General features: G+C 43.7%; 1 protein-coding gene across 1 annotated transcript in view; it reads right to left on the bottom strand.

The window, feature by feature from the left end:
- Nucleotides 1-20,148, bottom strand: part of FASN (fatty acid synthase) — a 43,343-nt gene extending 23,195 nt beyond the window's left edge. Inside the window, exons 1-15 of the mRNA XM_027889825.1 lie at nt 20,006-20,148; nt 13,858-14,004; nt 12,954-13,106; nt 11,261-11,434; nt 10,210-10,410; nt 9,655-9,777; nt 8,856-8,971; nt 8,481-8,615; nt 5,697-6,156; nt 5,158-5,345; nt 4,362-4,551; nt 2,870-2,964; nt 2,335-2,469; nt 1,851-2,054; nt 219-334 (exon numbers count right to left, since the gene is read on the bottom strand). Of these exons, the coding sequence (XP_027745626.1) occupies nt 219-334; nt 1,851-2,054; nt 2,335-2,469; nt 2,870-2,964; nt 4,362-4,551; nt 5,158-5,345; nt 5,697-6,156; nt 8,481-8,615; nt 8,856-8,971; nt 9,655-9,777; nt 10,210-10,410; nt 11,261-11,434; nt 12,954-13,106; nt 13,858-13,984 (2,417 nt within the window). The 5' untranslated portion in view covers nt 13,985-14,004; nt 20,006-20,148. The remainder of the gene's footprint in view (nt 1-218; nt 335-1,850; nt 2,055-2,334; nt 2,470-2,869; nt 2,965-4,361; nt 4,552-5,157; nt 5,346-5,696; nt 6,157-8,480; nt 8,616-8,855; nt 8,972-9,654; nt 9,778-10,209; nt 10,411-11,260; nt 11,435-12,953; nt 13,107-13,857; nt 14,005-20,005) is intronic.
- Between the last annotated feature and the right edge of the window lie 1,874 nt (nt 20,149-22,022).

Raw genomic sequence — 22,022 nt, 5'->3', positions numbered from 1 at the left:
GACTTTAAATGGGACTTAAAAAGCACCTTCCCAGCCCAAGCAGTCTCTAACCCAAAGGAGCACTTCATAAGTGAACATGTAAAGCACAAATGTACACCCCATTTTTTCCCCAGGTTTCTTGAAGGAGTATTTTAATCCTTGTGAAGACGTGCATGCTAGAGAAGAGACCTGAATTGCCTTCCATTATCCCACTCACCCTCCTCCCTTAGTCTCCTTACCCAGTTAAATGAATCTTTCCAATCTGTGTTAGGAAGAACTCCAAATTATTTTTGTGCTCTTTCTTCATCAAAGGTAGAATGGTGCAAGTTGGTTTCAAAGTTCTCCTCAAGATAGCCTGGTCAAGTAGAGTCCATAAATCACCAGTGGAAGGCATTACTTATTACTTTGTCTCTGAATTTTCCTCTACAGATCTCAAACCACTTATGTTTCTGTGCCAAGCTGCTAAACCACTGCAACAGGGAAGAGTGCCCTTCCAGCAACCCAAGCTGCCGCACATCCGGTAAAGCAGAACCTACATAATATTAATGTAATTCTGCCAAAACACAAATATCCTTTTCCCAAGCAGATTGTCAAGTGACATGAAAAGTTGCACTTGAAGAACTGCATAGTCACCTTCTCATTCCTCCCACTCGCACACACTCCTTTCCCAGGAGCAGCACTTTCTAGTCTGAAGCATTTTCCAAACAAAAGCCATTAGACCAAAAAATGCAGCCTTGAACACCTGATCCAATATCTATCTTCTCTTCAATTTGATCCCATGATTTTTACATGAGAAATGAAAAGAGAGGGAAGAGAAAACCAGAACACTTTCAAACCCAGCTGATGAAATCTCAGTCACTTGCATTGGAGTCCAGAATTGTTCAATGATCTTAACATGAAGTAAATAGTCTCTTCATAGAGAAAAATATCAGTCCAATTTAAAAACTCTGCTCCAATTCTTGCTTCAAGTCACTTTTAGAGCATAAATAACATGACATAGTAAATATACACTGGAATGAAACTCAAAAGCACGTATAACTATTAATATTGATTCACAAGTAACTATTATTCTTCTTAAGACTTTTCTCCTCTTGCTTGCCACAGACCAAATAAAAAAGACCAGTCCTTAAGACTTAAGGGACAGGCATAAGACCACACCACTGATTCTGTGGAGCGAGTACATCCTAATGCACCTCATGTTCTGCATTCTCTGCTATGGAGATAATTCCACAAGAATCAATTCTGATTTGCTGGGGAGGAAGGAATAATGATCACAGCTCATTAGAGAAAGGAGTTTAGAAGGCGGCAAGCTCCTGTGGTCTCACACTATTTGGTCTAGGAGAAGAGGGGAACACCACTAACCAGTCACCACCCTGTAAGACAGGAATGTCAAACCAAATTCAGTTTACAGATGGTAACAGGCCTTCTCTATGAAAAAATCTGTTAAGTCTTGAATGCCTCACTCTACCCCAATTTTCACATACAACTCTCCATTAGATCCAAACAATGAAATGCTTTTCTTACTCACTGTGCAGTTTAGAAAGCTGACTATCAGCTATCTGAAATGCATAGCAATGAATAAAGCAGTAATGTGAATATCTAGATGAGGAAGTGTAGTGTGTTAGGGATTTTTAAATTTTTTTTTAAATATTAACATATATCACCCCCTAAAAAACCACAAAGAAACAAACAAAACAAAAAATTTCAAAACTTGGAAAGGCTCAAAAGTACTGCTGAAGGAAGAAAGCATTCTCAGAACTAGGGGGAAAAAAAGAGAAAAGCAGCAGTATTCCCTAGTCGTCAAATCCCCAATCTCCTTCTTGCAGCAGCATATCAATATAGTATTGTACTGACACAATCAAATACAATACCTGTAAAAGAGCATGTGGAGCAATTTCTACTACAACGGCGTTCTCTGGAATATGCTTCAAACCTTCATGGAATAGCACTGGATTCACTAGGTTGTTCACATGGTATTCTGCGGAGGAATTCTTGGCCAGATCACTCTGCCACTGAGATTCAGGGATAGATGTACTGATCCATCGTGCTGAGCGAGGTTTAGGGTGTGGAATGACCTACAGACAGACAAGAAAGGGGAACAGAATAGAGAACAATATGACAAGCAAAAGCAAGTAGCTCCTCCTTTTTGCAGGCCATTTTTCCCAGCTTGACTGCTTAGGACATCCATCTGCTTGGGTCCAAAGGATTTCAAACATTAGGTCTCAAAGAGGTCTACCTGCTCTTCAAGAGATTTTCTCCTCCTCCTGAAGAAAGAAATCCCCTTAAACTCAACACCACCTACACTCAGCCCAGGTGCCCAAGCACAAGCTCTGTGAGCCCGTTTGGCAACGTTACCTTTCTCAGGGCACCGAGCAGCACGGGGGCAATGGAGGCCATGTAATAGGAATGGAATGCGACGCCAGCACTGCGAACCTCCTTTGCAAACACACCATCCTGCTTCAGTCTGGCTACAAACTCATTCACAGAGGCCTAAGAAGAGGAATATAAGTGAAATAAGAGAAAAGCATGCAACGTTGGGATCTGTATGAGTCCCTGTACTCCGCCCACGCCCTTCATCACTTGTCACTTAAGGGGGAGTCATAGCTGGGATGAGGTTAATGCCCTTCTCAGTCTTACAATTTATCACCCACTACGTCCATGGCTATAAGAGATATTTTATTACTAGCTTCCTGAGGCACTAACATCACTTCCTCTCAGAGTACTTGACCGTGCAAGTTTACACAAAGCACCATGTGTCCTCTCCATCACTTCACTCCAGCTCCCCTTTACGAGCAGTTGAGCTCTAATTGAGCTTCATGCTTTCTTCAGACCCCAAGTTCACAGATCCCAATCACAATCCCAGTATGCACTGTATCAGTTCCATGCTCACCAGAGGCCCTGAAACAGTGACAGTGTCTTCAGAGTTGTGACAGGCTGGTACCACATTTGGAGGACAGCGTTGCTTACATTCCTCCCATGTCAGACCTGCAGAAGGAAGACCACAGGACAACAAAAGTATTTCTAGCTCTGCGCTTCATGAGGGAGGCAACTTTAAGCTGCACAGTCACTGTGGTTGATCCAGCACTTTGTAAAACTGGGAAGGACAGGCATCCTCTCCTCTCCCAAAAGCAATGCTGCAAAAGCCAAGGATATTTATCCTAGAGCTTTAACATGACATCTATCACAGTGATGTTGGACACATGGACAGAAGGCCAAATCTTTGTACCATCCCATTAATGAATGGATTAGGGGTAACACACTTTCAAAGAAGCTACAGAACTGGTTGGTTCATCTCATGTTGCCCTTAGTGTCTAGGAGTCAAGCTCACATGTTCTCTCCCCTCTTCTAGCTTGCATTGCTGAGACCCACAAAATATCCATAGAAATCAACAACTCTACTGGCATGCTAGCTTAACACATGTAGCATCTGGTCATACACTACATGGACACAAGTCACAGAAAGAACTTGAACTCAACATCAGATTATGAAAAACATATTATATGCAGGACTCCGAGGTAAGTTCTTTGGTAAGAGTGTAATTTACTTAGTCCTTTGTAGTATTACTTAAATTAGGAAATCTAAGATTGTAACAAGTGAGCTAGTCCAACATACATACTGCATCATACCGGTAAAAGCTTTTCTCCTAAGTGTTTCAGTTTTTAATTGGCAACTATGTTCAATAAGAAACAGAACAACAACAGTGCTACCAATAATAATTTTACTTTTAAACATGTAAGTCACTATGAAACCAAAACACAAACTACTGTGTAAAAAATTTCACCCAACAGCGGGCAAAACTATATGACTTACAAAAATACTAGGCAAAGCTTATTCAGGAGAAAGCTTATGTCTAAGTGTTATCAGGCCCAAAGTGGTATTAGTAAGTTCCACTAGACAGCTGCCCACTACATAATAGTGGCTTACTAGCTTCATATCTTATTACCTCTTGCAGACAAGCAGAAATCTTTTTTTTTTTTAAACGCAATAGAATATATATATATGCACACATTTGTTTGTGCATGATATATATGTCTACCAAGAGCCAGAACCAGCAGTGCTTTAGATTTTCACCTTTTAAAGATGACTATTTATCAGACCTTTCATTGGTCACCTGACAATGAATCCCTCCGTTTCCACTTAAATTTTGGATGGATTACCAAAATTCTGATGTATTCCAGGACACAGATCACTACCATTGTATCAACTTAAATATTTAGTGACCTGTTCTACATCAGAAGAAAACAAAGAAGAGGCAACAGTGCCCAAAATTTTGCAGAAACTATAGTTTCCATCAACACATTTGAGAGACCAATTTTATCCCAACACCATACAGAAATCAGATGCACTTTCCCGTATCACTGTGGTGGTAAGGGGATACCTACCAACAGCAGCCATTCCTCCTGGGGGCAATTTGGCCTCTTTGACGCATCGTCCCCGCCAGTAAGCAGCGAGGATGGCTTCTTCATGACTTAAGGAATTGTCTGCATAGCCACAAGCTAGTTCTCCCACTGAGTGGCCCAAAATCCCATCAGGTTGCAGACCTGCAGCTTTCAGCATATCAATCTGAGCAATCTGCAAAGAAAAGTAGGATTACTGATTCCATGCCAGAGCAAGCAGGTGTCAGGTCTCATGGGCACACGGCAGTAGCAAGTACATAACAAAACGGCTTTTTGGTACAGACATTCTTGGCCTCACTGCCTTCCCTCCTGCTGCCCCCTCCCCCCAACTGTAGCTCCATCCTACTTTTAAAGCAATCCCAAGAATCGTTATGCAGCTCCACTATTGTTTGGACACTCAGAATTAAAAAGAGACTTCGTTAAGCATCACTTAGTTAATTTGCAGAACTAATTTTAGAAGACATTTAATGAAACATTGCTCCTTGGCACAAACATTTACATAAAACTTAAAGACATTCCTTAGTCTCTTAAAAGAAGAAACTGCACTACATACACACAGATACACACACAAATCAGTTCAGATCTATATTAGTCCAAGCATCTTGCAAATGGCAGAGCCTGAAACTGTCAGAGATATTTCTAACAGCTCCCATTTGCTGATTACACAAAACAAGCTTCCACTAATTGGTATAATGTGTTACCAGCCAGAAAGACACATTAGCAGAACATGGATATGTGGATTGAGTCCATGACCCCCTTCCACTAGCCATTTGAGTCTTGCCTGAATAGCAGCTAGTCCAACAAATGCATGGACAGTGTCATCAAAAGTGCTCTCATCCGCTTGCAGAAGCAGGTCTGAGACCTTCAGGCCTGTGTTCTTCAAAGCCTCATCTGAGCGCAGTATAGACTGGTGGAACAAATCCAACTTCATAAGGCTGAGGCCCATGCCTTTCCACTGTGTTCCCATGCCTGTAGGAGCGCATGGAGAAAGTGAGCGTTAGTAGTACTGTAACAGGAGCAGACATCACACATTTGCTGTGGCAGTTAAAGAACTCCAAGAGCAAAACATTGCACATTTCTAATATCCTCCAAATTACGCACAGCTTATTATTTTTTCTAGACTTTGCTATCATCGGAAGATAGTTAAGTTGGAAAGTTTTGATAAAATACAGGAAACACAAGTCTCCTAGCTACATCATAGAGCTGCAAAATATTTCCTCATGCCACGGTGCAAAACAACATTAGAGCACAGAATACGACTGCTCAAGCCTCAGATCTACAGAGGAAAGGAGAAGCCTGGATGCAGTACTGCACACCTACCTGAGCAGATGTACCAGAGTGGTCTACCAGATGCTTGAACTTGCTGAATCTCTTTTATGTCACTCTCAGTGCCAACCAGCGTGTAGCCCCTGTAGGGCATGGAGGACACAGGAACTGCAGAGATATCACTGAGCAGGCTTACAAATGGGCTGCATCCTCCATGTTTTCTGCTCTCTTGAATTAGTATTTCCACAGCTTCCTGGGTTCTGCCAGAAATTTGAACCAGTCTTGGCATGTTACAATTCTCCAGAGGCTGGTGTTTGTTCTTATTTGGCCTCAGAATGACATGAGCATTAGCACCTCCAAAGCCAAAGGAGTTGATACTGACAAGGCCACCTTTCACTGGTGTTGGTTTACAAACTACCTCCAAAGTGCCATCTTGTAAGGCAGGAATATCTGGATTTGGGGTACTGAAATGAAGATTTGGAGCCCACAGCCCATGTTCCAGAGAGAGAATGACCTGAAAGGAAAAACAGTGTTCTGTGCTCTACGCTGTCTTATGACAAACATTCTTTTGTTGCTATTGTTTTCCTACAAGTGACCATGTAGCATACACTAAAGCAGTTCTCTATGTTTGGATAAAGGGACATTTCAGACAGTAGCATTATTGATGTTATTGCGGTAGTACCTGCCCTACCCAGGCACATTTTAAGTCCATGCAGGAAGTCAGCAGGGAAGACGAGCATAGTAGCTTTCAGTTTAGCTTCCAGATCCTTTTTTAACTGGAAAGCCATGCAGTCTTGCCGGAAAAGCAGCCTGGGTACTAAGACTATCATGTCTTTTTCCCCTTTCAGATCCCATTCCTTCATCACATTTCACTTCATCCCTCCCCAGTCACACACAGTCACAAATGCTCTTCCTTATCACAATGAAGTACTTCTATTTCTGCCTTTGCTGCAAAAGAATCAAACTGAAGCACTGGTAAAGGAATTTAGTTGCTGCTTTACACTCATTTGTTGTCTTCTCAATCCAAAAAAGCAGGAACAGCAGACTGGTCAGAACTGGCAGAGCAAAAGGCAGGTACAGAAACAGCATAAAGAACAGAGTATCTGTGCCAAAAAAGCAAGAGCTCCCTTCTCTCATCAGCATCTCTACATACAGCCCATGACACCAAGTCCATACTCCTCTGTGGCACAGGCCCAGCAAGTCACAGGCTACAAGGTCAGCTCCAAATACTACTCTGTGCTCTGCATATTTGGCAGTTCCTTCATCACCCCAAAATGGTCAGAGAAACAGATACTGGTTTAGGAACTGTTCTTCCAGGTTGACTATCAGACATGGCAGTTTACCTGGGAGACAACCAGCATCAATGTACAATTTCAACTCCAGTCAACGTGGTTAAAGCTGCAGTCTAAGTGTTTTCATGCATACTGTCCTATACTTACCATCCTATGCACTTTGAACTTGCTGTTGCTTTACACCACACACATATTTTTACTTTTAAGTCTGCCGTGGTTTCTATGTAAGTTTGAAAGTACAGTACGGTGAGTGTAGTTCAAAAGTGCAGGTGAGTTTTTCCTCCTTTACCAGAATTTGACTAAAGCAGCCTTGGCAAGCCCTAGTTTCATTCCTACCTATCCATATAATTAATGGATTCTCTTCAAGTCTGAAATCAGATACTTTCAAGATCTATTTTCCTGACATTTCACATAGGAGCATTTTATGGAATTCTAGAAGAAAACATTTAAAGAAACTGCAGACTTCTCAAGACAGTTACTGTCTAAGAGACACTGGGCTTGTGATGTAGAGGTGAGGGAAACAGTATCTCAAACTTATCCTGTCCTGACAGATCACAGGAACACACTAAACAAACTGCTTATAACATACAACAGTATGGATTGAGAAGTTTATTTTATGACTCAGTTATTATTCCTTCTATGAAGAATGTGTCAGGCAGAGATAAAGGTGCTAAAAAAAAAAGTTAACTTCCCTCTACAGAGAGACAGACACTGCTGTCTCCATCATTTGCAGATGAGGCTATTCACAGGAAGTTGTATGTATTCAGGTCACAGTAACCACTTTGAAGAGCCTAAAATTGTAGCAGTGGCAGTGTACGTGACTTCAGTTTGCGTGGTTCTGTGGTAATAGGCTTACAAACAAGTGTGAACATTAGCTAGCTCTCTGCTAAGCAGTTTAGCAGCCAGAGCCAATAGATGACTGTCTGCCTAGAGCAGTAGATAGCAGGTTGGTTGCTAAGACAGACAGTTATTTAAGCTGGTAGCCTCATCCCAAAGAACTCACCTGGCTTCATGCCAACCTAAGAGAGAAGAGGAAGAAATGATACAACCTCAGCAAAAAGTCAGAAGGATCAGCTGCTCTTTTGACACTGAAAGCCCACACTGCCTCTCATCTTTGGTCACTGTCAACTACTCCAAATATCTAATGCTCTCTACTTGTATGTGCATCGAACCCAAATGACTTACAGTAGCGTTCTGTTGGAAGGTCCAATGTAAGGATAAATGAATCATAAATAAGGATTAACAAAGGGATCCCAAAGCCTTTATACTGAGCAGTTACGCTCCTGTAGAATTCAGTAGGAAGGGGGAACTGAAGTGTGTGTGCACACAGCAGAGGGCCACCTGGGCATTCATGGTTTGCAGAATAGCCACCTGAGCTTTTGGAAGTACTGGCATGTGGAACAAGTAGTTAATAAGAAACACCCAAGCTCTTATCATCACAAGTGAGTATTTTAGCCTGATTCACTGCAAATTTTCCATAAAACAAAAAACCTTAAAACCCCCCACACTGTTTCTTCCATATTTTCTTTCTCAAGCCCCCTGTTACCTTGGCTAATGCTGCAAGCCCAGAGGCAGGCTCCGGATGACCCATGTTTGACTTGGTTGATCCAATCAACAGTGGTTCCCTCTCACATTGACAGAAGACATCTACAATGCCATTTACTTCCTGTGGATCTCCAACCTAGTATGAAAAGAATCAGAATGGTTATTAGCTAGCACTTCCAAAACATACCACAAAAAAGAAATCAGAAAGATTATGGTGTTTGGGTGAAATCCAAAAGCGGTGAAACAGAACGTATTCTACAAACTGGTAGAAGGGAAAAAGATTTCACTTTGGGAAACAATGAATAATTAAACGGAAAAGTGTGGCAAGTGATGCAAGGGAAGAAAACACGGCAAACCCAAGCACAGCCATGCTGACCTTGGTCCCTGTCCCATGAGCTTCAACATACTCCACTTCTTCAGGTCTGACACCGCATTCCGTGTACAAAGATCTGACCAACTGCTGCTGCATCTCTCCAGATGGGAATGTCACACCTAGGATCAAAATTGCCATCAATTCCTCTCCCTATCAGGTACTTCCTGTTCTGACTTTAGCACCTTTTCAATTGCTTGGGGCTACCAGGTCCAAAAAAAACCCCCAAAAAACAACAAAAAACCCCCCCAAAAAACAACTACAAAGACTTTTTCAGAATTTACATCATGTCCTTAACACCAAACACAATAAGCCTCTCAGGTTCTTTGTAAGAAGAGGAGCCAGAAATAAACCTAAAGCAATGACTCAATCAGTATCTTTCCACCCTAGTCTAACAGAATACTAGGATATGTGTAGATTAAACAAAACATGCGAACTTTGGTGTCTCCATAACTGGAGAGAAAGAGAAGTTGGACAACAGTAGGACAAGAACTTTACAGTCACAACACTACCTAAATTTCTACCATCAGTGCATAAGTTACTGTAGACATGTCCTGAGGAAGGTTAAACTAGCGACAGAACATTGTTGTTACTTCATACAGTAGAAACTACCACTTTTTTTCTTCCTTATAAAATAGGGTCCCAAACTTTGCATTATCAAAACAGAAAAAGAAAAAAAGCATACAAACACTAAAAAACATTTACACACCTAAAGAAGAACCCTACAACCGCCTATTTTGGATGACAAAGACTCCCAACTGAACAGTTCTCTTGGTATCTTACTTTTCAGCAGCTTAAGACCTACCTTGCTCCTTAAAGCCATCAGTGTTAATTCCAGCATTTACTATTGTGGCATAGATCCGCTTAGCCATAGATCTCTTGGTCAAAAGAACGACAACAGCAGCTTCAGAGCGACAATATCCATTTCCTGAGAGCAGAGAGAGAATAATGAGTCTCTAAGTCTGCTCTGCTTCGTAAAATGTCGCAAAACACTATTGCAGTAAGCTTATCTCATTTCTGAGCTACCACTTACAATAGACTCCTTTGAGAATATGACATATCTATTTATTTTTTTAAAAAAATTTCATGTCCCTAGAAAAAAGGTATAGGGCTCATCACAAATGGTAATAGAAAGTTTCCATCAAGAGACAGCTATTTCTTCTCCCCAGTGGCAGAGGAATGAACCATACGGTGTCAGTTTCTTCCCCACACGTAACACAGATCAGGCCCAGGGTATGTCCCAAACAGTGCACCTCAGAACAACTGTGAGGCCAACTCTGTACTGAAAGAGTAGCTGGTCAAAGACTCCAGAATAAGTTTCTCTCATACAGCGTGACAAGCTTGTGTACTAATGCCTTACCTGAAACATCAAAAGCCTTGCACGCACCATCAGGACTAAGCATACCCAGTTTCATGAACTGCACAGATGTGTTGGGTTTCAGCAGGAGGTTGACGCCACCTACTAGGGCTGCACTGCACCGTCCATGACGAATTGCCTTATAAGCATTTTCCAGAGCAACGAGACTAGAGGAGCAGGCTGTGTCAATAGTTAAGCTTGGTCCTTAACAGAAAAGGGAAAAAAAACCCAACTTAATTTTCTAGATTGTTCTCCAAAGACTACAGGATGTGATCACAAGAGAAACGTATTAAAATAAAGTTAAATAAGAGTTGCTTCAGAATATAACAGGTACACCTGATGCAATGGGAGACAAGAACCACCATCGCTGCCTGCTTACTAGGTAATGCATGAGAAAGGTGGGGAAAAAATCATGAACAGATTGGTCTTAAGGGCATTTTTAAAACTTCTGTCTCTCCATCAAAAAGAAATCTTAGCTTCACAGGCAGGTCTCATCTAATTCCCCATTCTCACAATACAAATCCCTTGCTCTTCCTGGTGCTACCCCTGCCATTATCTCTGTTCTCTGCTGCTCTTCCAATCAATTCCCATCCCTCCACTCTCTTCTCTGAGCCGTATCTACGCCTTCAATCACATCATTCTGGTGGTTCTCCTACTTCTTTTCTTCCACTTTACTCAAAAGGAGTCAACTGCTACAATCAGTTTGTCTCTGGACTAGCTGACTTCTACATACCTTGATACCAAATAGCAGTCTAAAGGTCAGAAATGACCTAGATCTTTTTATGACGGCCTCCTGACATGACCGTCTTTCAGTGAACACCAGCTATGCCCAGCAGCAGTAGCTGAGTTACAAGGCCTTACAATGAGTCTTATCTTACAGATACAATATATTTTTTTACTTCTCATATGCCTCCTTACAATAGTTACATGCTACTTTCTCTTTCCAAAAGGGTCTATGCAATCATACCCATCCCACTCCTCTACAGCAACTGTGGTACAATCATGTTGAAATTGTAACTGCTGATCAGCATCAACAGGTTTGGGGGGCACTAACCTGTTAAGTCATAGAAGTAGGAAATCCTGTTGGCAAGCATAGCACGCTGGCAGCCAGTCATACTGTATCCCAAAAGCTCTTCTGGATCTTGGCTAAGGGCTTCAGCAGCTTCTGACCCACTGGCCCCAATCCATACACCTGTGTCTGTGCCACGGAGGGTGGCCGGATTAATACCTATGGGAACATTGGAAGGTAGATTACAGTAAACAAATCTATAATGAGGGGAAAAGTGGGGAGATATCAGGTACACTGGCACCAGTTCACCAAATACTACTTATTGCCCTTTTCCAGCAGGCCCGCCGCATTGTTCCCTACCTTTAGTAACTTTTCACCCGTTTCAACTGCAGACCTTGGAAGTCTTACTTCAGAGTCCATCAGAACTTCGGTATTGGCTTTTGATCAGAACATATTGTGCCCTGACAAAGCTTTTCAGCCCAACTGGGCATTGCCAGAATCTTTTGTAAAAAAGTCTATAGACTGTGAAAGGCAAAAATGATGATGGAGAGAAGCTAACAGCCGACTTCCAATACAGAGAAAAGGAGGAGAATGAAGGGGAGAAAAATTACAGCACTTGGAATGTCACCTGAGCACATCAATATCTACCTCTACACAATGTCCAGATCTGGAGTACATGACAAAAAGACAAAAAAAGCCAACAACCAGAACAGGAAACAACTTGGCTTAAAAAAAAAACACATAGCAAGCTCAACTAGCAGAAATCTCTGTTGTTTCTTCTCTGTACTTCAGAAGTCCTGAAGACAAGCAGAATATTCAATCTCCAGACTGAGGCTCAGCAGCAGAGGAGCAAGAGTTAATTTTAACAAGTCACAGAATCATAGGATGTCAAGGGCTGGAAAGGACCTTAAAGATCACCTAGTCTCAACCCCTCTGCCATGGGCAGGGACACCTCCCACTAGATCAGGTTGCTCAAGGCCTTGTCCAACTCGGCTTTGAACACTGCCAGGGTTGGGGCATCCACAACCTCCCTGGACAACTTGTTCCAGTATCTCACCACCCTCACGGAAAAGAATTTCTTTCTGATATCTAATCTAAATTCTCCCTCTTTCAATTTGTACCCATCAATAGTCAGTACTAGTGAGGTGGTTCCAACTTTTTCCCCCATGTACTTCTTATGTTCTGACATGAAAGCGATTAACAGGAAGAATAAACTTCTTGGCTCTGTGGATAAGTAACTCAAAAGCTCTTCTATCACTGCCAGTGTTTTGAGAGAGGCTGCTATTTTGGAAAGTACACTTCCTAGGAAAACCTTCTATAGAAACAGATGAACCTGGCCATCAGGCCATCTGTCATTCTTTTAGACCATGGATGTAAATTCTAACCAAGTAACCTTCCTTTTGCACTACAAATTTGCCTCTTACAGAGGGATTCTTATGGAATATTAGGGTAGAGCAGAAGACAGAAAAGCTCTAGAACTGTTGACTGTTTAAGTGATTCTGTCATACTGGTTGTATCATACGATGCTGGTACAGAATTGCTGGCAGTCAGCACAGATTTCCTGGTTTGCATTCCAAAGAAAACAGCTTTGTTCTAGCCCCCGTACCAGGTCTTTGGTCTCCTCGTTAATGTGATAGCTTTCTCCTGTTAGTGTTTTCATCATACAGCTGCATGTCTACACCTGTTGCACAGAGACAGTACAGCACAATTCTCCCTCTTCAGTCATTCATCTGCTCACCTCCATCCAAAATAGCTTCATAAGAAACTTCCAACAGCAAGCGAAGTTGAGGATCCATTGTATGAGCTTGTTTGGGATGAACCCCAAAAAAAGATGCATCAAATTTGCTTATGTCCTTGAGCTTTCCATTTCTCTTGGGCAGTCCATAAATTCCTGAGAAGAAAAATTCAACACTGAGTCATAGAATACAGCTGAGAGACAGTACAGAATGACCACCGTTGCTTCTTGGTTACACTGCCCTCACTGCCCTGTGCAGCAGCCAGAGTGCTGCATGAGCATCTACCAACCCCCCTCATCTGGAAATGAGAATGCTGCATTAACAAAACCAATTGTAATTTTTAAGACTCTCCTGCATATAGCAGCAAAAGACATCTATCTAGTTTAAACACTTTTGCTTTGGCAAGTTGTACCAAGTACATACAATGTTCAAATCAGTGCTTCCAGTCAGTCCCCAGTTAGAGGAAACACAAAAGCTGTTTCTGACTTCTGCAAATCATTACCTTGAATTGGGTAGACACGTGCCAAACACTTCAAAAAGACAATCACACAAAATACAACATTGTGAAAAGCCGTAAATCACAGCACTGGAGTCCCTGTGCTACTTCTGAAACTAGAAAAATGTCAGAGTTGTCTTACTGTCACAGCTATCAACAGCAGGTATAGGATTCATGTTGCCTAGCTGCTCTGTCCGAGTACGGTACTACTGCACCGGACGTAACATTATAAAACGGATTGTGTGAGACCTTCACTAAAGTGTTCTGTTCTTGAATTTCTTGATGAGATATCAGAAGTTAGTTTAGCTCTGGCAGGGTTTTGCATCTCATAAATCCTTTCTTTTCATAGGATAACTCCTCTAAAACACTCAGAACCCAGGGTTCCCAAAGGAGGGACAATAAGCTCTCACCTGGTTTCCACCTCCGATCATCCTCTGTGACCATATCAACTCCATTAAGCAGGTTTTCCCAAAACTCTTGCAAGTTCTCAGATTCTGGCAGCTTTCCTGCTATGCCTGCAATCACTACGTCCTCCATCGCTTAACTTCTCCCTGTTGCTGATATGCACAAAGCAGTAAGACTAGTAAGATTTCACACAGAGGAAAGTATATGTGTCTAGTGTTCCTAACGTGTTGTGACAAACAACTGTATTTGCAGGAGAAACACCCACACAGGAACAGCCCATGGAGTCTCTACTATTAAAAACAAACAAACAAACAAACCAACCCCAACTAATCAAACAGACTGTAAGATCCACGAGGTTGATAAGGATGAGAAAACTGATCCTGAAGGAATATCAGGCTCTCTGAGAACCATCAGCTTCTACATGACAACCAGAAAATGAATAAGTCTACCTCTACTAAATGCAGAGCCTCTATGAAGTCAGCAGAGAAGAAAGATTAACATGCTGGAGCAGAGGTGGGTGGAGAAATTATGAAATGTACATAATAAAATACATAATTACAAGGCAAACCTAACAGGTAGCAAAACAAGTTCTACAATCATTCCAAAGGTAAATGCTAACTTAAGAATCAATAATCACAAGATCTGTTGGAGAAGGGAAAAGAAACTTCAAACAAACAAAAATAAAGAAATCCTCAAAAAATAAACAACACAACCTTAAACAACCGCCCCAAAAACACCGAGCAAAGAAAAAAAAAAAACATTTAAAACAAAACGAAAAAAAGGCCAGAAAAAAAAAACCTAAAGAGAAAAGCCGAAAAGAAAAAGCCCACACAGAGAGGAGAAAACCCAACACAGAGCGCAAAGGCTGCAGCACTATTTAGCGTAATTTTAAACACCCAAACCAAAGAAGTAAGTTTAGATGTAAAGTGTCTGCTAATTAGACCCTTCACTGCCACACTGCACATTTAGAGGACTGGGAATGTGGCACTGACTGCATATGACAGAGGGCGGTGCTTTAAGGTACAGCTTGGCAGAACAGGTCTGGATTACAGATGGGATGAAAAAGCTCAGCTGTTGTCCCAAGAAATTTGCGTTCAAAGACCCCAACCTCAAACACCACAAAAGAGCATCATGCTACATAACACAGAATGGCAGGGCACCTATACCAGACCACAATTCCAAATGATAGTTCATATATTACACACCATTATATTCTATTACACTAAAAATATATCAACAACTACGCAGAGAGAAGGTAAGTTAACCTGACGTTTCAGTTAAATTCAAATTATAATTTCAGATCCTAAGTAGACAAATTGTAGCAGGGGAGGAAGGAGGAAATAACCATATATATGGGGGTTTTTTTAATATAAAAATAAATAAAAGTGTCGTTGCAGGAACCAAAGCAGTAGTAAGCATTCACAGTACTTCCTTAAATAATCCTTCTGGTAAGTAGAGGCAAAATATTCTTTAATGTGTAGAATTTTAACCGAGTAACAACCACAAAGAAAACTAGGTATTTAAACACCTACAAGTCTGTCTTAACTTTGAACAGAAAAGTTTGCTTTGAGAGACCTGAAGTTTGACTTCCACAAGGTATTATGCTTCATGGTGCCATGCAGGCACTTTGCTTAAGAGCTGCTGGGGCTTGATCATCTTCTCCAAAATACAACACTAATGGGTATTCTCTGTTGAGCACTTCATAACTGTTTTTCCAACCCAAGATGTTTCATTCAGGCATTGTTTTGCAGCTCTTCCAGGAGTTTCTGATGCTTTTGAGCAAGAAATGGGCCTCTCTTCCATCCACACATTACATTGCTCAGGAAATGTAACGCCTTCCCATAGCTGGAAGAGACTGCTGGAGTGTGCAGAGGGAAAGCAAGGCACTCTGCTCAGCTGAGCTCTGGCTCTGCCAGAATACAACACCACAGAGGCTGCCTGATTTCTTTCACCCTTCTTCTTTCCTTCAGCAATTATCTTGATTCAGATCTGTGGAGTAACTGCGGAATTATGCAACACCTAACACTGAAGCAGAAGGGATGGTTATTACCTCACCCAGTCCATTCCTTCTGGGAGCAGAAACAGAAGTGCTCCCAAAAGGACATCTGGGATTTCTAGGTCCTGTGCTAAACACACAAACAAAAGAAGGTTCATTCCACTCTCGTTGTGGGAAACACTAAGGGTCAAATTGAGCGAGGCCCTTACTGAGAAACTAGTCCCCAAAACTTAAGTTGGTAGTAAAAGACTCAGTCCACTTTGTGCTGAAGAGCAGCCCCACTGACATAAAACAAGTAAGTCAGTTGTATTACTGGCCTTAACACTGCACTTGTAAAACCCAATCAAGTGCAATAACTCTGCTACACACTCAGAATTTCTGTGCTAGGGGCAGGGAATGAACAGATCTCATGCCCAAAGCTTACAATTCAAGCTTAAGACAAGAAATATACAGAATGAGAATTTAATTACAATTAAATTTTATACCTCAGCTCTTTGGGTGATGATCTCTAGGGAGATAAATATAATTTCTGTTTCAGGGAACTGAGAGAACACTTCTGGGATTGTTACTTCCCATCCCACATCTTTCCCTAGAATATCAGAAAAACTCCATCCAGGTATGGCCAATTGACAAAATGTTCCTCTGAGACAGCGAAGTAATGGAATTCATAAGCAAAGCAATTCTGGCCAACAAGTTATGAACGTAATTGAGCAAGACTGTGTCAAAGGTGGAGAAAAAGATGCTGTAGTAATCAAAATCAGAAGAACAAGAGCCGAGAAGTTAATTTTAGCAGGGTGAATGGGTAAGAAGAGCCACAACTTAAAGATTTTAATACACAAAGAACCAGAAACACTTAAACTTGCCACTAAGAGCTCCGGAGGTGTACATCTAAGATAAGATACAAAGTACAGATTTAGTAGCAGACAAAAGGGATGATCTGCTGTTGGAAAACAAGAGTGGTAAGAAGAAAAATCATGAATATTAAGTCATCTCTGATTAAACAGTTATTAAATAGCTGCTATAGCTACCAATGTCTTTGGTCTTCCTTGACAGATAATAAGCAGCTAAACCAAGTTAAAGTTGATTGCCTGTGCCCTGAAATGGTGTATTGTATTGTTTTACCATATTAGAGACTTTTGCTGTAGAGCGTTTTTAGACTATACACAGTAGCACACTACACAGACAGATTCTCAAGTATAGGGCGTAGCATAGATCAAGAAAAGTAAATTATTTCTACAGCTGCTCTAAAGGATATTAGACTACAGCAAACATATAGAACACACTGCTCCTACTACCTTGGATGAGCAAGGTTTTCAAAAGCAACGGATTAAAACAGAAGACAAAGAAGATACAAAGGGACAAGCAGGAGTTGCCTATTTTTTAAGGCTGTATTTTGCTGAATTCAACTAGACATCTAACATCCTTTTTCCTCAGTTTATCCCTTTGCTTAAATTGAGTTCCGTGAATTCTCCTCAGACAGCTAGCATTTTTAACTGAGGGGAGAGAAGCAAACACACACCACAACCTACCCCATCGCCAAAATATCAGTCCAGGAGACACTTCAGTAAAGCATAAGTTACCATCTCACTGGATTTACACAATATTTTTTAGCAATTATATTGTGTTGCTGACTCATTCAGTTTGTGACTGGTAATAACTAACAATCTCTTTTGGTATTACTGACTAGTAACAACTTTCATCACTTTATATCTGTGCTCTAGTCTACCTCCCACATTAGCTTTTTGACAAGGTTGGTTTGTTTATTGGTGCCAGCTCCTTTCTCCAATCATACCTTCTTAACCTGGTTCTCTATGTATTGAATAACTATTGGCATCATGTTGTCATAATACTATTATCAAAGCTACTCTTAAGTTGAAATACAGTTCTCTATTGCGTCCAAACATTTGTTTTTCAGTCCCTCCCTAATTCAGCACCAAAAATCAATCAAAAGAAGTATTAATCAGGGTTTTCCACCGTGCCTGGCAGCTGTACAACTTTTTAATAATAATTTTATCTACTGTTTCCCTACAGAAATAACTCTGTGACCATTAAGCTTGCAAGCTTATAAGGGAAAAGAGAACAAAATACAAGGAAAATAAAAAAGTGAAGGTAAAATCTGATTTCTTCCTGCTCATACCTGACTTGCCAACCACCAAAGCCAACTTATTCTGCTCTAACTTGTTTACATAGGATTTGGTGAGGAAAGGAAGGGGAGAGGGAGGGAAGAAACAGCTGTTTGCAAAGAAACAACAAATAAAACCCAAATCTTGTGTTGCCTGATGCACACAGTTCCTTTTCCTAGACAAGAGTACAGTGTTTATTTCACTTGTATTATGACGCTGTGATCACAGTGGGATAGAATCATTAAAGCCAATTCAACTACTGTTTCTAGACAGTGCAAATCTTCCTCTTTTTTGGAGCTCCCATTATTGTAAAATGAAATACTCGTGACTCCTTCATAGCTTTCTTCAGCACAGATATTGACAAAAGGATTGCTTTCTTTGTTTCTCAGTATGATCACATCATAACCCTGGTTTCTTCATCTCTGTAATTTCTAAAATCTGTAATAAAAACTGTCCTTACATAGGAACTTCACTTATAAAGAGCTGTGATGCTCTTTACAAGTGAAGAAACCCTTCACAAACAAGGGCAAACTAGTTTGCTTTTCATTTTTTGAAAGCATTTCGCTACTATCACTCTGTGTGCTATAGCTTCAATTTAACAAAGACTTTTCAAATGTCTGTTTCAATGCTGTATTTGTCCTGTTGACCGCAAGACAAACGAAAAACGGTAGTGTGCATTCGTATTTAAAATACTACTACTTAGTGGGAAACACAATATGGTTCAAAGCTGTTATTGCAGAAAAGTTACTTTTGCTCATACAATCAACACAGCTTGGCTGATTCCCAAGCATGATGGGGAATCATTGAAACAAAAATGATTTGGTTAAAAATCTTGGTTCCATGTTTGCAAAGCATCTGTTCATAACTGCCCTCATCCTCTCAATTCACCTACTAAATGCAGCCTTTCACAATGTTCTATTATTTTCACTTTGTTTCAAGAAGGGTAGAGGCTTCAGGAAAAGGTGAACAATTTGCTCTTGGGGCTTGAGGTCTTTTCTCCCTTTTTTTTAAGATAAGAAACGCTCCCAACGGTGGTCTGATGGAGTATGCAAGTTAACTTACACAGCCTTAATACCACCTGTTTATATTTAAGCATCCAAATACAGTTTTGCTAGGAAAATATGCATTCAGTATCGCAAAGGGCCCTATGACAGGGAAGGAATGTGGAATAAAAACCAAAGAGGTGCAAAAACAGCAGAAGAGAAAAGACGATCACCACGTTCCTGACAGAATCACATCATCAGATCCACACTGGTGTGGATCATCGAGTTATTTCGTGTGGGCGACTGGTTTGAACCGAAGTGGTAAAAAAATTGTTAGCAGTACCCTTGGCACCTCTTTTGCGATTGGATTCCCAGTACCTACTGACGAGTGTCCTCTCGCAATACCGAACGCCGATCTCCCGTGCGAGCGAGCTCAGCCTGCCACGGTCGTGCCTTCGCAGAGAACGAAGCGCCGCCGCCGCGCGGCCCGTGCAGCCCCGACGCCCGCTCGGGGCACTGCTGGGCTTGAAATGCGGCAGCGCAGGGTCGGCGGCCCAGCTCCGCGCCAGGCGCGGCCCCTCGCGCTGCCGCCGAGTGCGCACGAGGGCTGCGGGCAGCGGGGCTCGGCCGCGTCCCCGATCCCTCCCGGCCCGGCGGCAAGGGGTCGCGGCGGTGGCACGGTCCCCGCCCGCCACCAAGATGGCCGAGCGCCAGCACCACAATGCAGCCGCCTCGCCGGGCGGGCGGAGCGGCAGGCTGCAGCGCGGTACCGGCCACTGAGCCGGGCGACTCTCCTCGGCACTGCCGCGCTGGGTCCCGGGAAAGCGGCCGGAGCAACAGGGCGCGGCGACCCCGACGCGGGGGAGCAGAACTTTCCGGTCGCGCGGACTGCAGCCCGCGGACCCCAGCCGAGCCCGCGGACCCTCACCGCCCGCCCGGCGTCGGGGGCAAGATGGAGCCTTCCCGGCGCACCGCCGGGCGCAGCGGCCCGCGGAGGCGGGAGCAGAGGCTGCCGCTTTCCCGACCGCGCCGCCGACCGTCCCGCCAGTACCTGCACCGGGGCGGAAGGCTTCGTGTCGGTAAGACTCTGGCGTCAGCTCAGAGAGCGGTCGGGATGCTGCGGGGCGGGCTCTGCGGGCAGACGCTGCGGCGGCCGGTGCCAAGCTGCGCACGGCCGACACTCCGCGCTCCTCTCACTGTCTCCCTCTAGCTCCCACCGCTATTTAAGCAGTCGCCACCTCCGGCGGCCACGCCACATGGGCTGACAGTTTACTCCTCGCTGCAGTCCAATGAGAGCCGGGGCAGGGCCGCCCCGAGTCGGATCCGGGGTGATGCCAACCCCTGCCCGCCGGAGTCACTCCACAGGAGAAGGGGGCCCTGACCAGCTCTCGAGTCGGATACAGGCGGGTCCCCGTGCCCGCGGCACTGGGCCAAGCTGTCGCGCCCCGCCCCGCCCTGCATTGGAGGTCGTGAAAGGCTGGGCGCTGCGGGGGTGCCTGGCTTCGAGCCGGGCTGGCCAGGGGCGAGGCAGCGCCGACCTACCGCGAGCGCGGACCTCTTCGTGTCCCTCTCCCACCTCCCCGCGGGTGTGCACACTGTGAGGGGGGTACGGCCGCGCCGGCACCGTGGCTCGGCGACTGACGCGGAGGCTCGGCGGGCGCCAGTTCAAGGGCGGCCGGATCGCGCAGCGCCTGCACAAAGAAACGCGGGGCCGAACGCGCAATCCCGGGCCGGCACCCAATGCGGGGGCGGGGACGCGGGGGCGCGGCCCTGCCAATCGCGGCGCCCGCGCGGCGTTGCTATAGGCGATAAGACGATGTGGTGACGGTGGAGGGGCGTTCGGGGCCGCCGGCAGAGCGAGCAGCGCTCGCTGCTCTCCGGCGGCGGCGGTCGTTCACCCCGGCGGAGCGCGGTGCCGGGGTTACCACAGGGCAGCCAGCACGCCGGCTGGGGATGCTCTGCCCCGTGCCCGGGACCGCCGCGCCGCCCTCACTGGCGGCAGCAGAGCGCGTCCGGAGCCGGCGGGCGGGCCAGGGGCTCCCTACCCGCCGAATCCTTGGTACGCCCCTTTTCCACCGACGGAACGGGGCGGATCGCTCGGCGTGCGGGCACCTTTCATCCACTTTCCCAGTAACTTACACTCCTTCAAATAAAGCCAACAGTCAACGAATTACAGTTTTCTTCTTTATTGCCTACGACTCCCGCTCCAACACAAAAAACCCCTTCCTGCCTTTCGGTCAGCAAACGCGGGCCCGAGTGCCGAGACGCCGAAAGCCCCTGGTCCAGGGGGAGACCTGGCTCCGGGCACAGGCCCCGCTCCCAGTGGCGCCTGCGCTGCCACTTCGCAATACAGCTCCATCCCGACCTTCTCGGGGCAGACCTTTTTGCCTTTATCCATATATTCCTCAGCATAACAGGTTTTTAGCCGCTTGATAAGAACAATAATCAATAATCTACTCTTTTATCTTTTCAGTACTCTATGATCGGCCTGAACTCTCTTTTTTGTAGGCGCTCCTTTCTTTGTACAATTCAATATTATCCACAGTAGTACCTTGTTTCCACTCCTCTCATCTGGTTCTTAAGAATCAATGCCCAATTTATTAAATATTTTGATCACAAGAGAAATATATGAGACTTTTCTTGCTGTATTCAGTACACCCTTATCACAACCTCCCTATGCAGGATCCAAGCAATATGGTCATGTTATTTATTATTATGCATACTATGTTAATTTTCAGCATACTTACACACTATGTTCTTACAGTTACTCTGAAACAAACGTGCAATGATTGAACAGCTTTTTTTTTTTTTTTTCCTATCACAAGTAAAATAAAATTAACCACCTGAGAGCTATCATCTTCACTTACCTACAGCTGACTTAAGGAAACCTGTTTCTCAGGGAAACTGAATATATTAAAGCTGCATTTCTGGCAAGAGGTCTGCATGACCAGGCATGCCAGGTGACATACCGGGGTCAGGGGAAGGGGGGCATACCGCCAACCAACCACCAAAAAAAAAAAAAAAAAAAAAAAAAAAAAAAAAAAAAAAAAAAAAAAAAAACAAAAAAA

This window comes from Empidonax traillii, unplaced genomic scaffold, assembly GCF_003031625.1.
Source record: "Empidonax traillii isolate 1590-97213 ecotype Southwest subspecies unplaced genomic scaffold, ASM303162v1 scaffold272:size679582, whole genome shotgun sequence".
Taxonomy (NCBI): Eukaryota; Metazoa; Chordata; class Aves; order Passeriformes; family Tyrannidae; genus Empidonax; species Empidonax traillii.
The sequence above is the reverse complement of the archived record's forward strand: the minus strand, read 5'-3'. Positions and strand labels throughout refer to the sequence as shown.